General features: G+C 40.6%; 2 protein-coding genes across 3 annotated transcripts in view; one reads left to right on the top strand and one right to left on the bottom strand.

Moving 5' to 3' along the window:
* The window catches only part of col4a2 (collagen, type IV, alpha 2), a 47477-nt gene extending 41786 nt beyond the window's left edge, over positions 1 to 5691 (top strand). For both annotated transcript variants that reach the window (XM_086090814.1, XM_086090813.1), the window contains 11 exons: positions 32 to 139; positions 233 to 304; positions 427 to 552; positions 638 to 754; positions 1342 to 1503; positions 1599 to 1697; positions 1788 to 1934; positions 2221 to 2337; positions 2632 to 2823; positions 2906 to 3192; positions 4010 to 5691. In XM_086090814.1, the coding sequence (XP_085946940.1) occupies positions 32 to 139; positions 233 to 304; positions 427 to 552; positions 638 to 754; positions 1342 to 1503; positions 1599 to 1697; positions 1788 to 1934; positions 2221 to 2337; positions 2632 to 2823; positions 2906 to 3192; positions 4010 to 4264 (1682 nt within the window). In that variant the 3' untranslated portion in view covers positions 4265 to 5691. The remainder of the gene's footprint in view (positions 1 to 31; positions 140 to 232; positions 305 to 426; positions 553 to 637; positions 755 to 1341; positions 1504 to 1598; positions 1698 to 1787; positions 1935 to 2220; positions 2338 to 2631; positions 2824 to 2905; positions 3193 to 4009) is intronic.
* A 39-nt stretch (positions 5692 to 5730) lies between these two features.
* On the bottom strand, positions 5731 to 12340 carry rab20 (RAB20, member RAS oncogene family). The gene is made up of 2 exons (XM_086090815.1): positions 11908 to 12340; positions 5731 to 6706 (listed from the first exon to the last, which is right to left on the bottom strand). Exons 1-2 carry the CDS (start codon positions 12095 to 12097, stop codon positions 6129 to 6131), a joined length of 768 nt encoding a protein of 255 aa, XP_085946941.1. The 5' UTR covers positions 12098 to 12340; the 3' UTR covers positions 5731 to 6128.
* Between the last annotated feature and the right edge of the window lie 3308 nt (positions 12341 to 15648).

The raw sequence follows: 15648 nt of genomic DNA, 5'->3' as shown, positions 1-15648 counted from the left end.
TGATTTTTCAATTTTTTTTTTTTAATTGTAGGTTCCGATGGACAGAAAGGAACTCCTGGCAACCAAGGTTATAAGGGTTTTGCTGGGACACCTGGGAAAGAGGGGCAGCCAGGTTTCCCAGGCTTTCAAGGAACAAAAGGTGAGAGGATGAAATGAATTCAGTGTTGCTCATTTTCAGCAGATAACAATTTCAAATTTGTCACATTCATGCTTTATTTGCAAATGTGTGCAGGCGTCCCTGGCCTCATTGGTCTTTATGGATTAGATGGACTGAAAGGACAAAAGGGTGTCTCTGGGATCACAGGTATTAATGCAGCATGTTATTCCATATTAGTGTTCCTGTAACTGTAAAAAAAAAAATACTTGAGTATCCAAAATTGAGGAAAGCCATTGTGGGAGTTGAACATTGCTTCTGGTTCTTGTCAGGTTTGGATACTACTGGACCATCTGGCAACCCAGGACCGAAAGGAGAGAAAGGTGATGGTGGCAACCCCAACAACAAGGCGGGTGTGCCGGGCCTCGCGGGTTCCAAAGGCTTGCAAGGAGATATTGGTAAATTTCTCGGCCACTTACTAAGCTCTCAGATGAGTCATGTTTATTTCATAGTGAAGACTTTTCCAATGTTGGGTCTGTTCAGGTAACCAAGGTCAGTTTGGACCATCAGGAATTCGCGGGCCAACAGGACCAGATGGAAAACCAGACAGACCAGGACCCTCAGGGGATAAGGGCTTTCCTGGACCCCTAGGGCTCCATGGTGAGAATATACACTCTAAAAACAGTTGGGTCAAAAAGAACCCAAATTGGGTCAAAAAGGGATCGACCCAACGTTTTGGTTTACTTATTTAACCCCTCAAACAAACTTTTTTTGTTTTGTTTTTAAAATAGCAAAACTACTTTTTGTAGTGTGGAGGAGAGGGGGTTCTGGACCAACTTTTTGGGTTGTGCATGGGGGGGTCGAAAATAATCCAAATTGGGTCAAAAAAGGACCTATCCATGTTTTGGTTTATATATTTAAACCGAAAAATTAAGTCAAATGAATAACCCACAAACAAATCCAATTTAGGGTGATCGACCCATCAAAAGAATAACCCAAAACCCAATTTGTTTTGTGTGTTATTCATTTGACCCAACTTTTTATTTAAATAAATAACCCAAGCATTTGGGTCGGTACCTTTTTGACCTAATTTGGGTTATTTTTTTACCCAACTGTTTCAACAACCAAAACCATCATTACCATAACTGTTTACCTAGACTTGATCCCAAATGCTCTGATGGAGCATAAGCAGCAAAGAATGACTCAATTGTCATCCATTTTACTAACCCTAAAATGATGTTTCCCAGGTTTCCCTGGAGCCAGAGGGTTTCCTGGTATTGATGCCTCCGCTGGAGAAAAGGGTATATCTGGAGTACTTGGGCATCCTGGAGCCCCTGGTAGGAAAGGATTCAATGGAGACCAAGGTTCAAGTGGATATAGGGGACCAAATGGGATTTCTGGGAAGAAAGGTAAAGTATGCTTACGCTGCGAAAATTGCCACATCACAAATCCACATCCACCAAACCCCTCGTGATATATTCTGGTCATTTACGTCACATTACAGGTGAGAAAGGGGAACATGGCTCAATGGGGACTCCAGGTCAGATTGGGATCAAGGGAGAGAGAGGACCATATGGCCCTAAAGGAGATGCTGGACCTCCAGGTAAATAATTAATTTATTAGATTAAGACTTTCTATTGGTTAGTCTCCAGTTTGTCCTGGTGTTGTTTTAAATGTTCTGTTTGGCTTGCAGGTTTCCGTGGGTTGCCAGGAAACCAGGGTCCACTTGCAGATCCTAGGTTAGTCCCAGGAGAGAGGGGCCCTCTGGGACGACAGGGTATTCAAGGACCGAGAGGCATCCAAGGGGAAGCAGGACCACGGGGACCCTCTGGAGATGCCGGTCAGTTTTTTTTAATGAACAAAACAATGAATGAATAAATAAATCGATAATAATATGTCTGGTTGATTTCAAAAATGTATATTTCAAGTTTTTTCCAACACAGTTTTTTCTATATACTGTGTAAACATTCAAATAAATTCATTAAAACATATTTTTTTAAATGCAACACTAATATAGTTATATATGTACTGCAAATCGTATAGGCGAAAACATTTCAATTCTGTAATTTTGACAAACAGTCAAGTGAATTAAGGAGATCATATTGGCGGGCTCTGTCATTTTTCAGGTTTTGTTGGGCCCATTGGACAGAAAGGCATGCCTGGAATAAGTGGAAGACCGGGAACGCCTGGGTTCCGTGGGGAGGCGGGTCAAGTGGGCCATGCTGGTTTGCAAGGCATGGAAGGTACGTCTGATCAGCGCAGATGAGGATTAGTGTTAATAGTCTCGGATTAAAGGATTGAAAAGTAGGTTAACTGGTTAGTTAGCAAATAGGATTTTTTTCAAACCATTCTTGTTTTGTAAATGTTTCATTGATAAACTGAGAAACTACTGAGTGTTGTAAATGATCGACGGATAGTCAAGCACAAGAGTTTATCTTTGAACTCTTGATTTATTATGTAACGATTATAGTTGAAGTTGAGGCTTCAGGTCGCCGTGTGTGCCAGTTTGTTGATTTTTGCATTATTTTTGGTTCAAGGTAACCGAGGTAAGTCAGGTGCCTCGGGCTTACCTGGCATGCCCGGCCGCAGTGTCAGTGTGGGTTACTTGCTGGTCAAGCACAGTCAGTCTGAGCAGAAGCCCATGTGCCCCGTGGGGATGTCAAAAATATGGGATGGATACAGTCTTTTGTACCTGGAAGGTCAGGAAAAGGCTCACAATCAGGATCTTGGTGAGTCTGGATAAACTGAAGTGATGTCATTCTTGATGAAAAGTGAAATCAATGTGCGTCACCTTCATATTGTTCTGGTCAGGCTTGGCTGGTTCCTGCCTTCCACGTTTCAGCACCATGCCCTTCCTGTACTGCAACCCTGGAGACATCTGCTACTACGCCAGCAGGAATGACAAGTCCTACTGGCTGTCCACCACCGCCCCGCTGCCCATGATGCCTGTGGAGGAGGGCGAGATCAAACCCTACATCAGCCGCTGCTCGGTTTGCGAGGCCCCGTCGGTCGCCATCGCCATGCACAGCCAGGACATCACCATCCCGCAGTGTCCCGCTGGATGGCGCAGCCTATGGATTGGATACTCCTTCCTCATGGTGGGTCTTTTGCTATAAAAAGAACGATTAGAGTCTCTTCTTTCATCAGGGAAAAATATATATTTTTTTATCTGTTTCCGTTTTGCAGCAATTAGCATTAGAATATAGCTAAGTTTCATTATTATTCACAAATCTGTTTAAAACATTGGGGGAAACAGTTTGTTGCAACATGACCCTGGTTGATCTCTTATACTCTGCTACCACCTGCTGGCCGTTTTTGTAATAATTACCATTGTTTCAAGCATTCTCTTCAGAGGCTGTATCCAAAACCTTCTGTATGCTCTAGCATAAAAAAAAGAAGAAGTATATATACGTCTTTGGGAGGATGGTAATATTTAAAATAGAATGTATTGATACATTTTGGGGAGCAAATGATTTAATGTGCAAAGAACAAAGACTGCTCTTGTAAGAGCATTCAATTGCCAATTACATTTTTGATCAAATGCAATATGAATATCGTTGGGGGGAATGCTCATCTAGTTTACGTTAATAGACAAACTGTAAAATTGTGTATGTTCATTAAAATAAATGAACTAAAGTGGGCCGGTCTGAGCCCTGAAACTCCAGAGCTGAAAATGAGTCCCGGTCCGGCCCTGTATCACATAAAGCTAACATCCCTGAATGAATAGGGTTTTTATTCTATCTTGGAACAAAAGGCTATGGTATGACCTTTTTTCATGATGTCAGGATCCGCCCCAAAAATAACAAACAAAATAATAAACAGGTGTCTGACGGAATGACTGGACACCTCTACTCGAACCTGGGAGAGCAATGTTTGTTACAGAATCCAACCAAATGCATGACCTCTTTCTCGCAGCATACGGCAGCAGGAAATGAAGGCGGGGGCCAGTCGCTGTCATCGCCCGGATCTTGCCTGGAAGACTTCCGGACGTCGCCGTTCATCGAGTGCAACGGCGCCAAAGGCACGTGCCACTACTTCGCCAACAAGCAAAGCTTCTGGCTCACCTCCATCGATCAGTCTTTCCACGCCGAGCCGGCTTCAGAGACGCTCAAAGCGGGCCAGCTCTTGTCGCGCATCAGCCGCTGCCAGGTCTGCATGAAGAACTTGTGAAAGGAGACTCCTCGTGTCATAAGTCATTAGGTCATCTATCAGTGTAAACGACAACAGCCCCGCCCCCGAGCCACGAAGCTCAAATACGCAATGACTGTTTGGTGCCTTGAGAAACAAGTACGTTGGTTCTAAATGTGTAATGGTGCTTACTGTTTTAACTTATTACCTCAGGCAATCACACAGAGACTGTTCATTGCTACTATTGCACTGCATCCAACCTTATCTTTAAGCCACTAACTCTGCTTCTCCACCAGGCCTTCACTATTGTTATGCTTTGTATTAAATCCGTTGAGTGGTTTCCATGTCACATGCACATCTATCAGCCATAATGTTAATTGCAATCCACCATATGCCGAATGCACTGATGATGTAATTTTGAGGTTTTGGTTTATGTGAACTTGACAGCAGAGAAATTTCAGGCTCACTTTCCACTTAACAAATCCGCTAATGATTAATTCATCTGCCAGGCAGACAGAATGTAAACAGCCTGGACCTGGACCCAAGGTCCTTGGGTAACCTTTTTCTTATCAGGGGACTATGCAGTTTTTATAGTCTTCCTCGGGCAGAGAAGGGCAACTGCAGGCCACTTGATTAGTTTTCACAAAGAAATTAAAATATATATATTTTTAGGGGATTATAATGATATTTCCTGTACTTAAGTGGAAGTTTTTTTTTATCCATTCATTTTCTGAACCGCTTCAACAGCAGGGAGTCCACTGTATAGCTTTAAATTGTTATATCATCATTCAACACTAGATGGCAGATATCACTGGTTAGGAAGTGTGTAGTCCTGTGGCCCCCAGTAGTACTGATGAAAAATTAAAGGGATACTCATTGAGCCATTTTCAGCAGTAAAACGTTATTGTTTTGTCCAGAATACATTTTGTAATTTTTCATGTACAATTAATACCTTCAAATACTATTTTTTTCCACTGTCAACTGAAGATGACAACCTTTGCTGACCAAACCCAGAAAGTAGGTGAGCCATGATTGGTCGTTACCTACTTCCTCAGCACAGGTGATTTCATCTTCAGTCGACAGCAAGAGGAAAAAATAATTTTTAAAGTTATTGTACAAGAAAAATATTGAAGATTTCATTCTGGACAAAATATTAACTTTTTTTCTGCTGAAAATGGCTCAATTTGTCAAGTATTCCTTTAAGACCCCCTCCTGCCCATCCCTGACTTCGTACCATAAATTAGGTGGGGGGGATTGCAAACATTTTAAATGTGTTCTCTTATATAAATTATGAGGATTTATGGGTTACATGTTTTTGTGAATAATTGGCCAGATCAGGTGCTCCATATAACACATTTTGTCCTTTGTTTGGAAACACACCGGATAATTATTGGTCAAGCAACACTTATTCATTGAATACATTATTATTATTGCATTATAATGCAAAAGATTAAATGTTGTTTCTAAGAGTCCTTGTGTGATTTCATTAATTAATAAAAAAACACAGCTAAATAAAAATCTTTATTATTATGACACTTGGCTTAAAAATTCAACATAGCTGTGTGCCATTGTGTTAATTGACAAGTTACATCACATCAAAAAAATCTGTGTTAATGAGAGTAACGGAAGATTTAAGTCTGATCCATGAAAACATTCCAATGAAAGTGTTATTAAATACAGTGTAATGTGCTACCTACGTCATAATTTGTGCAGTTAGATCTGTGAAATTCATGAAAAGTTCATTTCTGGATTCTGAAGTGTGTTTGTTGTCCGCAGACATCCACTTTTAGTCACTGTCAAAAAGATGCTGCTTCACAGTATGAAGGTGACAAAGGCGAGTGCTTCCTTTGTCGATTCACATACAAAGTGGTACCATGACTCGTTAAAACGCTTCCTGGGGGGTTTCCTAGCAGCACGTCGATCGGCTCCGCTTGCCGCTGCCCCTCCGGCACACTTCCAAGTCCACGGTGGCAGACTCCTGGTTCTCGTTCCTCTTCCTCAGGATAGAGGGGAGCACCAGGTCGAAGAGCGCCTCGAACAGAGCGTCCACGTTGTAGCCCGTCTTGGCGCTGGTCTCAAAGCACAGCTTGTCCGCGGGCACGCTGGTCCTCTCGTCCGAACCCTTGTAGCGAAGAATCCGCCCGTAGAAGGCCAACGCGTCCTCGCGGGTGACTTGCTTGGGAAACGTGACGCTGGGAATGGACACGGGCGAGGCGGGCGGCGTGGGGCAAGCGGACAGCACATCTGATCTGTCCTCAGATTCTGTTTGATTGGCGGTGATCGCCTGCTGAGCTTTAGTGTCCGTCAGGTCGGCCTTGTTGCCCACCACGGCGTAAATACAATCGTGGTTGGCGGTGTCCGTCAGGGAGAGGAAGCGCTCCTCCAGCTCGGCCAGGCTCTGCCAGTTGGTGACGTCGTAAGTCAGGATGACGGCGGCGGCGCCGCGACAGTACATGGAGCCTAAGCCGTGGAACTGCTCCCGGCCTGTGGAGGGAGACGGGGAGCGCTACATCAAAATTCGAGGTCATGGGAAAAAGCCACAATGATTTTTGAACAACTCTGACACAGGATAGGCAATATGGGGTAAAATTATTTGTGATTTGAATCCTTTTTTTTTTCCACACAGAAAAAGTAAGCAATGAAGACTTTTTTTACTTTTATTTTTCCCTTCTGGGATTTGCCCAACTAGCTTTGAAACATTTGACCAAAGAAACAACTTGCCTCAACTTCAACGGAATGAAGAGAAATTCATATCTAGTCATAAAATGTGAAAATAATAAAGCAATTTTTTCTTTTGTTAAAACACACACGCAAACACAATCCTTAATGAATTAAGATTTGAAATGAGTTACATCATGGCACCGCCTTCCTGCTCTTCCACAGCTGTTTCTTATGTAGACTTGTACAGGTGTGAAGTGAGCTTTTCCAAAAAAAAAAAAAAAAAAAAAAAAAGTGCAGCTTGGAAGTACATACCTTGGGTTGAAAGTTGCTAACGTGTCGATAAAGCACTGTTTTTGCAATATATGTTTTTGGCAGCGTTCAGTGCGATTGACTCCGCGATTGCGTTCCACTGGGTTCTCTTCGTGTCGTACACTCGAGTGAAAACAATTACGCTGATGTTGTCTGTTTCTTAGCAGGAATTCAACGCGCAGGTTGCTCTTTGGGAAAATAGTCACTATAATTGTCAAAAATCATCCTGAGAAAGTTCAATTCATCTATCAAACTGATTATTCGTCCAGATCTACATACATGAAATCTTTATATGATGACACCACTTAGATATCGTGTCCTCATTACTGCTAGACTTTAATGTCTTTGTTAAGCTAGTAAGCTACTATATGAAGCACAACCCAGCACAGCTAAACTGTGTCAGTATAAATGTGCACAGGTCTCAAGGGTGCAGGCGTGGGAAAAGTCGGTTTCTGTACAAAACCTCATTCAGCATAAAAGTACAGCCTGCTGCCACAAGAAATGTTTTGTCGCCAACAAGTTCTTCATAAGTTATTGTGCAAGGGAAGAAAACTTTAAAGGGATACTTGACTCATTGAGCCATTTTCAGCAGTAAAAAGTATTTTGTCCAGAATTAATTTGACACGTCATTATTTTTCATGTACAATTAATACCTTGAAAAACAAATTTTGCCACTTGCTGTCGACTGAAGATGACATCAGCTGTGCTGGGGAAACGGGTAACGACCAATCACCGCTCACCTGTTTTTTTTTCTTTTGGTCAGCAAACTGAGCCATGATTGGTCGTTACCCGTTTCCTCAGCACAGGTGATGTCATCTTTAGTCGACAGCAAGTGGGGAAATTTTTTTTTCAAGGTATTAATTGTTCATGAAAAATAATAAAGTCATCATATTATCATAGACTAAATATTATCTTCTTACTGTTGAAAATGTCAAAATGAGTCAAGTATCCCTTTAATAATACTTCTGTGAATCTCCAACTAATCCTGTCATCTATTTTATATAATTCCAGCCACTTTCTCACTATATATTAATTCCAGGATTTGGGCTAGGATTTGACTACATTTCTTAATTGACGATTAAGAAAATGAATGATCTTATAGATGAAGATTTTGCTTTCTCTCCGGATCCTCTCGTCTGAACTCATTTTCATGCCATAGCACAACATGGCTGCCTGGACTACAACTCGATTAAGCAGCATAAGAATATTCAATGTACCGTCATTTCAGACAACAATGTAATGTAGGGAATCGCGTACAACTCATCACAATGATGTCCCGGAATACATCTATTGAGGATGTGAGAGTATTTCTCTTAATACATGCTGGGAGGGACTGATAAGACGTTCTTGTGCTTCTGGAAATAGCTGGCTGAGGCATACGGTCTTCCTGTCATGACACCATCATGTGACTTTAGAGGAAGAGGGCAAGATCCTTAAAAACACTGCCGGGAAACTCAGCTGTCCAAATGAAAATGTCAGACGGGAATGACGAGAAAAAAAAAGAGCAGCGGGCAGCTTGTTTGTTTTGAAAACATCACACCACAGGTTTCTTTAGCAGAACGGCGCTGGAGCTGATCTTGCAATTTCTTAAGCAAAGTGACCCAATAAAGCAGACGATTAAGTCGTGGGAGAGGTCAGGGAAACGCAGACAGGAAGTGACTCGCCAAACGTTGCTTATCTTACCTTACTGAAGTATTTCAGTAAGTCATGTTTACATAGCGGTCCGCGTGATGACTCATGTCACAGCTAGCACGTTCAGTCAACATCATGACGGGACACGATTATCTTTCGGATTAGCACGGGACGGAAGCGCTGTATAAATGCGAAAGTCAGCTTGAATAATCAATTACTCGTGTGGGCGAAAGTGGACAATGACTGCCTGTTTCTGACTGTTGAGAGGGAATTCGTCACAAAAGCTTTAGTTATTCCCAATTAGATAGACAAAACATTAATAAACAGTTTATCATGCACAATGTGTTCGTTCAATCCCAGACTGGAAGTGATGAAACGCTATACTTCTTAGTGGCCACCTTTCAAAATAAATCATGAAAGAATGTAACGTCGCATGTAATTGTAAGACAGGAGAGGAAATGGTCACAATCGGAATGGACGCTTACTCGTGCCGTGACATCATCATCATCAGAACACTGTTTTTCCGGTGAGCTGGCCTTGGATTTTTCTTCCGGATGAACTCCACTATTTCGTAACCGTTTGCAACAACAGCAAAGGTTCAAATTCACAGGCCATAGCCTTTACGCAATGTCTTTTTTTTTTTTTGAGGAAGGCACTTGCTCAGGAGTTGCCCCTTGCTGCACATTGGACAAATAATAAACAAAATGGAATTGAAGGCCATGCAGTGTACAATTTGGAATGCAAAGTAAATGTTTGGTGAGGTCACACCAAAGTTCAAACTACTTTCACAGGCGTCAGTAAAGAAATCATCAAAGGATAGCAATGTTGGGTTTTCTTTAGCTTAGTTGTGACTTTTTCCAAAAACATTTTGGGTTACGCGAAGACAAATATACATCAAAAGTTACATGAAGTCTAAACTCAAATTCCAAATAGTCACTTATCAAAATGAAGGTAGAGCGATTTGCTGTGTTTACTTTTTGCTGCGGTCAACTTGTATTCACGTATTGTAATTCACCCCTACTCACCAAATTCTCTGTAGAACATAACTAAAGCTGTATGCTGAAAAACGCACCAAGTAAATTTTTGAGCATAATACCAGTAAAATGGCCAATAGGAAAGTAGTAATTGGCAAAATACACATCAGCATCCCTGCACTTTCAATTCATTTCTTCAAGACGAAAGCATTTTTAACACATTTATTTTTTTAGGGTAATGCTGTAAGATGAATATGAAATCACATTAAATGCTCTTGGAATCAAATTTCTGTCAATATTAATTTATGGTATTTATGGTTGGAACAATCAACTCGTTCACAGCTGTTAACATTAGTAAACTAAAATCCATTGATACTAATCAATACTGCTATTGACGCACATATTCATTAAGTATGTTTTCCTGGCAGGCATGGAACAGGGTCTCACCATGCTTGTCAGTGAAATTTAGGTGTAAACCACTGTAATGACTAAAAGATCCCTGTAGGTGGCAGCGTAGCATCAATTTAGACTTGAAATCAGCACAGCTTTTGAGAAGAATGTAAAGATAAGTGGTTGAATCTTAGCTCGTGTCTATTTCAAGGTAGAGAAATGTCAACACTGAAGTCAGGCAAGTTTAGGCACCTCACACATGAAGAGAGTATGCTGGGACTGTTCAAATTTATGATGAAATCAACACATGCTTGCTTTTTAGTTTATCAACTGAATTTGATCAATCATCATTGATTCATTCTCAAAAAGCTGTGTATGTTTTTTGGGCACGTCAGAGTAAATCCTTCCATGAAGAATGGTTTAAACAAGACATGAAGCCAGGAGTACCAAAAGATGGTTTATGGTGGCCCAACCAAAAACGATTAATGTAGAACCCTGCGCAACAAACCCCATGTAAAAAAACCACAGATGATCACCTCGAGCAATGTTGTGAGTCAGTGTTGTTCACATTGCAGTTCTGTAAATTATTGTTTTGCCATCAAAAGTAGGGATACACCTATTATCGTCCGGGCCCATGATCGGCAGCCTGAAGGCCGATAAAGCTGAGCGGGGAATGCTTGTGAACGTAGCGAATTTGGGGTTTTCATCAGGATTTGTAAGATGTCCACAGACAGTTTTTGCTTGTCGCTAAAGACATTTCGAACATATTTAGACAATTTTTTCACTGTCTGCGAAGATCTTTTGAAACCTTTTATAAACGCTGACAAAGACCCCAAATTTGTCGCTCAGTGAGATACAGGGAACTTTTAATTTATGGATTTATTTAAATGTTCACTTTATTTAAAAAAAAAAAAAATGATGCTGACACTAGGAACTCCCTACACTTTTTATTTTTTTTAAATTGATGTTGACATTTTGAAAAACTATTTACAGTAGAAAACTTTAGGGAAATATTATTTGCTTAGTTTTTAATTCATCTTAACACATGCTGATGATCCTGGAAGCTCCCTGCCATTTTTGTCATAATTTTTTTTAAACAAAGCTGTCAAATATGCATGTGTTTAAAATGATTATTACTATTTTTTACACTAATATTTTCTCTTTTATTGAAAATAAATATCGGCTTGAACTTGAAGTGTGGGTTATTGGCCGTGAAAAAAAACATATCCGTCTATCACTAATCGAAAATCTTCTCAGTCTTGTTTACTGTATGTTGTCTCATTAGTTTGAGGTGTCACAAAAGCAATAAAATATTAGCATCAAAGTCTGTTCTGGTTGACATGTTTCTTTTCATTACAAAGTTTTTTTCCCCCTCCCCTTTTTGGCGAAAGCAGCCCATGTTCTACTTTTGATTACTAAAGAACAGAAAAGGCTAGAAACAAATTGTATTCCTTGTGAAAGCAGAGTCTATTTCTATTATTTCTCTTAGTATGGACTGCACTTCTATTGTCGCAGTACGTAATATTCCGCGGGTCTTATCAGTCAAATTGGAAGAATTACTAAAAGCAGAGCCGAAACTTTGTCCATTTCATTCCGACTGCAGATCACATGCCACTGATTGCCTCAACTGCAGGAATCACGCGTCATTGGGCAAACGCAGCGAGTAAGCCCACGGGAATTAGCACACAAAAAACAAACACATTTGAGAAGAAGTATTACCAGCGGTGTCCCATATGGAGACGTTGTATGGCCCCCACTGTTTGAGGAAGAACGCCCCTCCGACGGTGCTGATGGTGTCTTTGAACTTCCTCTCCGTGTACCTGTGGAGGAGAGACGTCTTGCCCACGTTCATGTCCCCGAGAAGCACCACCTTCACGTCGGGCTTCCTCATCTTCGACGACTCGGGCATGTTCGCCGCAACTTCCCCCCGCCGGAGTTACGCTCCGTTACGTTAAATAAAGATAACAGGCGGTCTAGCTCGTAAAAGTCAAGAGCGTAGGGTAGAGCAACGCCATTTTTACGTGGCAAAGTTGGAGGTGCTGACTATCATAAGCGGGTCATCCTGAAATCTGCGCTCGCACTTTTGAGCGATTGCGAGCAACCGCAAGTGAGGTGGAACAGGAAGTGAAATTGGGGAACTTCGTCTTCAATCACGCCTCGCAGGTTCAACCGTGGCCCCGCCCCTTCAAGGCCCTCGTCATTCTTCATAATATATTTTCAATGCTATTATACATACACAAGTCATGGAAAAAATTTAATGTTAAAGTTGCAAATAATTTAAAAAAACGGTCATAAAATATATAAATGAATAAGGATGACTAAAAAGGTTCAATTTAAATAATATATTTAATAGATAGATAGATAGATAGATAGATAGATAGATAGATAGATAGATAGATAGATAGATAGATAGATAGATAGATAGATAGATAGATAGATAGATAGATAGATAGATCGATCGATCGATCGATAGATAGATAGATGGATATATATTTTTATTTACTTTATTTACATGTAATGTTTGCTTTGTTCTTGTTTTACTTATCTGTACTACATGATGATTTATGTTCCATGTACAGCACTTTGTATACAGAAATGCTAGTTTTAAAGTGCTTTATAAATAAAGTTGAGTTGAATTGGATAAACAGACGGACGGGCGGAAAAGAAAGAAAGAAAGACATTTTTCAACTCTATTGTTTAATTATTTAAATGATGTGGCAGGCCAGATATGGCCCCGAGACCTTGAGCTTGACAGCTGTGCTCTCCAATCGAGATGTTTTGTTGCCCAACCTTTACTGAGCCTTTACATCAGAAAACTCTCACGGAAACACCACCAAACAGAAATGTGACCGAAATATTTTGGATCTGGTTTCAATTTACTCACAAATGTACTGACTCAGTGTGAAACCCATGAGCGTCTGGATAGCACGTTAATTGTACCTTCTGCCATCTGGTGGAAAAAAACAACAATTTTTATGTTTTTTGCCTGCCACCATGCAGTATTTGTAATACATAACAGTTTTTAAATAGACGCTATACAGCACAGTGGTTGAGAGCCCTATATTAGCAACTGCTTTGACTTGATTTTCTATTATTATTCAATATTCTTAGGGGAAGGCAGCATGGCGGAGTGGTGCTAGTAAGTCTGCCTCAGAGTGGAGAGGTCTTCGGTTCAAATCTCAGCTATGGCTTTCCTTGCATATTCTCCCTATGCTTGAATGGTTTTGTCTGTGTGTATGCCCACATTCCCAAAACATGAAGGTTCATTAAGACGCTTATCTGTCTATAGGTGTGAATTTCAGTGTCAGTGCTTGTTTACCATTATGTCCTGCTTCCCTGTAACCCTAAAAAATGTGCTATAGTAGAGATGGACTGATATGTTTGTTTTCAGGGCCGATACGATGCCGATTATTAGTAGTCAAGGAGGCCGATAACCGATATTTGAAGTAAATATTCCTTTTCAGTAAAAAAAAAGGGGTGGGGGGTATTGGCGTCAAAATGTTTTAAAATACAAATGCCAGTCTTGACTTTGTTGCAATGTCTTTAGGCATTAATGCTTATTGAACAATTGTTCACATTTTTCAAAATGTAGAAGCTTTATAAAAAATAATCTTAAAACAATATACTTAATAAAAAAAAATGGTTATCACTATGCCTTAAAAGGTTAAATGGAAACTGGAAACACATTTCTTTGTTTTAATGCAAAACAAAAGGTTCAGAGGGTTCTCAGGGTCACCAGCATCTCTTACAAAGTTAACTGAAATTTTAAATAAATAGTTCCCTGAATTAAAACTTTTTAGTTTTACCTTTTATCGGCCGTCAGATTTTGAAAAAAGTCCGATACCGATATTTGTCAAAATGCCCAATATTGACGCCATATCCCCTGATAGAAATAGATAAGTGAATGGATGTTTTTAAAATGATAAAGCTGACAAGCTGACAATCAGTCCAGAGTGTGCCCAGCCTCTGACATCAAAGTCAGTTTGCATAGACTCCAGCTCAACCGAGAAGAGATAGATGGATGGAGATGGCTGAATGGATGTCGAATGGACATGTATATGTAAATCGTTATATTTTTAAAATCATTCTTAATTCAGTAGATTTCAGGTGGCAGGTGGAAGCGGTGCAACATCAACACTTTTCCCCTTTGGCGTTGATTGGTGATACACTTATGATGTCATATCAAAAATAAAAGCCAACGAAAAAGCTATATACGCTTTTTGAGGTAATCCCTATAAAGCCTTGTTCTTCAGACTGCCAGCCCAAATCCCATTTTTAGCCCATCCAGATGAAAGGGGGTGGCTCTTTTGTAGTCTACTCTGAACAGTCACAAAGAACATGAAATCCTAGGATGAAAACCACATGCGGGATGTAGTTTCATATCCGATTTGGACAGGATGAGTCTTAGTCTGACTGTCCTTGACGTCACTCTACGCGTCCAAAACCCCTATGCCCCCGCGGTGCCTGTCAATATCCTGTTGGTTCGCTGCCCGGCTGGTTCCTCGCATGCTCGGCAGCCAAACGTCTTGACGGCTCCACTGCCCCAACGGCTCCGCTCATGTTCAACCGGAAATACAGTGACAGTTTACGTTACTTGAAGCCGGTCTTACTACCATATCAGTTCTTCACATGCGCAACCGGAAATAGGGAATTAATGCCCGGCCGTAGCCATATGGTCTTTTAAATATATATATTTGTGGGGAAGGGGGTCAAAAGCCATGCATTTTTCCAATCTATATCTTCATGTAAATTGTTCCATGCAGTAAAACAATTAATTTAAAAAAACTGCTGTAAGTTTGGAAACAATATCCCTTTGAAATATTACCCTTATACAATTATTCGAAGCTTGATCACTTAAGAGTAAGCACGTATTACCGCTGAATAAAGTACTAGGGTTAAAGTTTGGAACAGTACATTTCAGACCTTTAGGAGCAGAAATTAGTAACCGTCGAGAATACCTCAAGTATAGCATCAAAAACAATAGCGTATTCACGAGGCGTAACAGGTAAACATGTAAAAAATAATGAACCAACCTCATTCAATAATTGACTAACTAAAGAAATACAATTATCAACCCATGGGGGTCTGTATATCAGCGATCAGGACAAAAGAGGCTGACTATATGAAAATGTGCTAGTTTAACTGGTCATTTTGAAATATTATAAATCACATCTCAGCAAAAATTCTAAACCTCCTACTAACTTGAAAACATGTGTAGTAATGAAGTTACATGTTGAATTGGGGTTCTTCAAATATAACTTGATCCATTTGATTTTAAATGAAGGGGGCGGGAAGTACGGAGCGGTAAACAGCGTCACAATGACGTCAAACACTACACGCACGGGGCACCGCCTCCGTTCGACGTCGTTGCTACAGCAACATGTCAGATGGGTCAAAAATGTGGCTCAGTTTGAACAGGGCCAGATCGGATTTGGACACTTGCTGAAACTAGTCTGGACA

The sequence above is a fragment of the Leptonotus elevatus genome, chromosome 12 (genome assembly GCF_054856555.1).
Source record: "Leptonotus elevatus isolate MCC_2025b chromosome 12, RoL_Lele_1.0, whole genome shotgun sequence".
NCBI lineage: Eukaryota > Metazoa > Chordata > Actinopteri > Syngnathiformes > Syngnathidae > Leptonotus > Leptonotus elevatus.
Note: the sequence above shows the minus strand (reverse complement) of the source record. Positions and strands in the feature narration are given on the sequence as shown.